Source organism: Chaetura pelagica, unplaced genomic scaffold (assembly GCF_000747805.2).
Source record: "Chaetura pelagica isolate M959 unplaced genomic scaffold, ChaPel_1.0 scaffold345, whole genome shotgun sequence".
Lineage (NCBI taxonomy): Eukaryota > Metazoa > Chordata > Aves > Apodiformes > Apodidae > Chaetura > Chaetura pelagica.
In genome coordinates this window covers 1,739,194-1,743,725 of record NW_009953962.1, presented here as the reverse complement: position 1 = coordinate 1,743,725, position 4,532 = coordinate 1,739,194, and the positions used below count along the sequence as shown (strand labels likewise).

At 40.3% G+C, this 4,532-nt stretch overlaps 1 protein-coding gene across 1 annotated transcript in view; it reads left to right on the top strand.

Annotated features, from left to right (window-relative positions):
• The first annotated feature begins 3,990 nt into the window (after nucleotides 1–3,990).
• TTC39B (tetratricopeptide repeat domain 39B) overlaps nucleotides 3,991–4,532 on the top strand; it is a 26,603-nt gene continuing 26,061 nt past the window's right edge. The window contains exon 1 of the mRNA XM_010001927.1: nucleotides 3,991–4,088. Coding sequence (XP_010000229.1) covers nucleotides 3,994–4,088 — 95 coding nt within the window. The 5' untranslated portion in view covers nucleotides 3,991–3,993. The remainder of the gene's footprint in view (nucleotides 4,089–4,532) is intronic.

Sequence of the window (4,532 nt, the reverse complement as noted above, 5' to 3'; positions counted from 1 at the left end):
TAGGGAAAAAGAGGAAAGCAGCTTAAGAAACTGAAAACTGCTAATGCTTTTGCTTTCTATACATCCTGAGGATTGCAATCCTGATAGTGAATATTCCAATAAATCTCAGGGTTTTCAAGTCAGTATTCTTATGCTTGGTTTCTATCACAGCTCCAAGTAGTTGGTTAGCGAATCCACTTAAAGCAGCTATTAACTTTCTTATGTATAGTATAACCTCACTGTATTGAAACAGTTTCACGAGTAGCACTAAGCACAAGATACATAAGCTATCACTGAAATTTGAAATATTAATTATTTTTCATTAAAAAAAAAAAGGAAGTCATAGTGCGAATATAACTTAAAATCATGTGTGATGGGAAAAGGTACCCATAAAAGTACTTTTTAAAATACTGCCTTACCTAGTCAGTAATACGGTGGTTTTTTGTTCTCCTAATGTGACACTGTTATCTTTGTGTGACACCCCATATAGCACATTTTTCTTTTCCTTTTTTTCATTTAGAAGTGAACTGTATTTGCTGGGTGTAAAATCTATAAGAATTTTTCTGAAGTAGTGCTAATTTAGTCTAGTCTAGGATAAATTAAAGCATATGCTCACTTGAGCTGATAAAATGTGTTAAGTTTTTGTCCATTCCACGTAACTGTATATGGAGGTAGGGGAAAAAATGAGTTTGCCAAAATAAGACTTATCAGTAAGAGAAGAACATGAGTCAGAAAGAGGGTGTGAGTCAGTACTGCTCACTGAACTGTTTATCAGTCTCCTAACTTGCTGTAGAGTTGTTTTATGATGTTTTGAGAGGAGAGAAGAAAATGTGCTTTTTCTGAGCTTCTGCATAGAAATATTCCTTGTTTGCCAGTGAAGATAGCCAAGTTGCTTCTGAGTCAGTATGATCCTTTCTTGACTTTTCTGATATAAGTCTGAGTTGGAATAATTCCTGCAGGATGTAGGAAAACAGTAGAAAATATATTTGAAGAGTAGCTAAATAGGAGTATGTGATTTACTTATCAGAAAGGAGTCTGAGTAAACTGGCCTCTCAAGCTTTACTTCTGAAGTTGCAGGAAAATTTCCTAAGCTTGCTTGATGCGAGGAACAGTAAAGGTATTGATGTACCTCTTTGCATGGTCTGCAGGCATTGGTCACACACAAAAGCAGCAAAATGGGGACTAGTCTGTAACACAGGAAAGAAACATGATAAAAATGCTCTGTGGAGATTGGCTTCTTACCCATTTAATAGGAAAATACGGCTTTGACTGGTTGCAAGGGAGCTGCTGGTTTAAGGAACCTTTTTTTATGGAGTTACAAGTACTGATACATATCCTGGTGGATATGTAGATATGTGGATATCTAGAGTTGGTGGTATGATACTGTTTGGGAAGCCTGATGACTAATGGTCCTCTCTGATAAAAGCTAAAAAGCCAGCATGCCCATGGCTGCTATACAAAATAAAGATTGTATTTTCCTTCCAAAGGAAGTTCCAGCAGTTGCTGACTGCAGGGTAGCAAGTGTGCAGATTTACAGCATAAAAATATGGAAAATAAATTTAGTCCTATTGAAACAGTGGAAGTAGGATGTTACTTTTATATCTTGATCCTTACATTCAGAAAGAATGGTACAGCCACAGGTACTGTAATTATTTATTTACTATTACTTTTCCTATGAAGTGGTAGGAAACTTTCTTGCTCTTTCTAGGCCAAAACCAAATATTTTACAACCAAGTGAGTAAAGTAGAGATCAGTTGTTAAATTACCTATTTTTATGAATGATCCACCATCCTCCAAAATTCTTTTATGAATTATGAAATTATACATGTCTCACTTTGATTCTCTTCACTCTCTAACTTCAAATGACTGTTCATAGTTCGTCTGTACTCACGTCTGGACGTGTTCGTGTGTGATCTGCCGTAGATGTTCCTGCTGCAGCAGGGGGGTTGGACTTGATGATCTCAAAAGGTCCCTTCCAACCCCTATGATTCTATGATTCTATGATGTCTAGAACCATTTGTTCCAACACCTTGCTGGGGGTGGAGGTGAGACTAACTGACATGTATGTAGTTCCCTGGGTTCTTCTTCTTGCCCTTTTTGAAATACTGGAGTGACATTAGCCCTCCACAAGTCCTCAGACACCTCTCCTGTTCTCTGTGAACTGCCAAAGATAATAAAGAGTGGCCTAGCCATAACATCTGCCAGCTTTCAGAACTCGTGGATACATCCCATCAGGGTCCATGCATTTATGGATGTCTAGTTTGGCTAAGTGGCCTCTAACCGGTTCTTCTCTGAGTGTCAAATATAGCTTATTACAATACAAATTGCCTCTGACTTTCTTCATTTTGTTGATCTGATTCTGAGGTAGCATTGACACATTTGGGATGCAGCATGTGTCTATCAACAGGTTTAAGACTCTAAGTTTTAAGACCTTTCTCCTCTACTAATGTCAAATCCAATACACCATTGGTGTTTCACAGAGCACCATATTCGGCAGTTTCTCACTGAATCCAGTTGCCACCCCCTTAAGTCATCAGTGCATATGTAAAATACAACTTAATCACTTGGGCAAATCCTACTACCATTTTCTTCACCACATTTTGTCCAGGTCCTAGTGGTCACCATTACTGGTAGGGACACCAACACAGTCTATTTTTCCATTGAACTTTAAGAAAGCACAGAGTTGGCCTTGGCTCTGAATCTGTGCTTTAGGGTTAGAAGTCAGAAGGGATATTCCACCAAGCTCTGATGCAGCGGGGTTTTCCACTCCCGTCCAAGGCTTCCCAGACATATAAACCTTGGCCATTGCTAGGATCATAGGCACAATGCCAGTGGAGGCTACCTTAGCTGTGACAGGTTGGCACATGTATGTCTGTAGTGGGAACTGGTTCCTTTTACTGTCTGGTATGGGGTCATTGTCCATTAGTGGTCTTGTAGGACAAAACACTCAAATTTCTTTTACCTAGATATTAACAGGCTGCCCTGCTCTTCGAAGTCTGCACCCCAGCTCAATATGACGCTCCATACGTGAATTACACAGGCATTTAGGATGGCACACATAATTCCTTTACTGCTGGCATCCAAAAATATCATGGCTTTGTTGCTGCCTTTTAACACCTACCACCAGGCCAGACCACTTCTCCTTCATCCATTGTGTCTTGAGGAGAAGGGGCACAGCTCTGTCTCTTTGATAATTCCTTTATTAACATCCTGCTGATGACAGCAATAATGACATAGATGCTCACGAAGTAGACAGGGCAGGTACTCAAAACTTTTTGGTAGTCCAACACACAGTTGAAACCACAAGTTCAGATGTCAGGTGGGCATATTACTGGACAGCCAACTCAAGAATTCCTAAGTTTTCACAATCAGTCCATGAGAATTATGAGCCAAGTTGTGCAATTGCTTGCCTGCAAGATGGGGGTTCTCAGCCCCAGGGACTTACCTTGGGTGTGCCCCAGTCCAAGGGGAGATCCCCCAACAGCAGACCCTGCTGCCCTGCTCTGGGTAGGACTGACTCCACTGCTCCTCTGGCAGGGCTCCTTTTATACCCTAGTCATGTCTGACCTGTTGTCAGCTCTGTGTGACTGAAAGCCTCACCTTCTGAAGATGGTGAGCTGGGCAACAGGCATGGTAAGCATGCAAGGAAAGGACAGGGAAAGCAAGGATGTGAAGGAGTCAGGTTTGAACAGTTGGGAAACCCCAGTCTTTGTTGGGGTGGGTGTATCTGCTGCAGACACAGTGGTAAGTTTTGAGTATCCGTGATCTGTAAGTAGCAGTTAAAAGTGGCTCCATTGCATATTGACTGGTAAAAAAAGGAGGACAAAACCACTTCAATAAGCAAAGAGGGCATACCCACATGCATAGTGTTAAGCATGTGGCTTGTTTTTATACGGCTAGATTTTAAAAACAAGGGATTAAGTTGCTATAAAAGACCTCTGTTATAGAAGAAAAAAAAATACATTTGTATTTACAGTTTGATTATACTAAGATTCATTTTTTAGGGCATCCAAGATGGACCTCAAATGCGCTTTGGAAGAGTGTTCAATGGCACTGAACTTATTTCTAAACAACAAGTTCTCTCAAGCCCTGGAACTACTTCGTCCATGGTGAGTCCCTGTTATTTGCAGAAGGCACTGTAAACAAATACTGTGAAGTATTCCATCTGGTAGCTGAGTATTAATTTAAGGTCTCTGAATTTTGTTTTATTTCCTCTTGACAAATGCATTTATCAGTATCTTTGTGTTTTAGCAGTGCACTTGTTGCTCCTCATCACAAAACCTATTGATGAAGCACTGAATTGTTCTGTTAGAGCTTATTATTTAAACTGTCTTTCCTCATGCAGGGGGGAGAAGCAGAGAAGCCAATGTATCTTTGATTGGAGAACTTGTACAATGGAACTCCAAAATACGATTTTGTTGCTTTTTCTGTTACATTTGAGTCATAGTAGTGTTTACCTTTAAAGCCCACCCTTTGATCTTCTGACTAGCTTTGCCTGTTTCCTTGTTACCTTTTCTTCTCAGAGAATACAAGCATGGCAGTCCAGGTGTAGG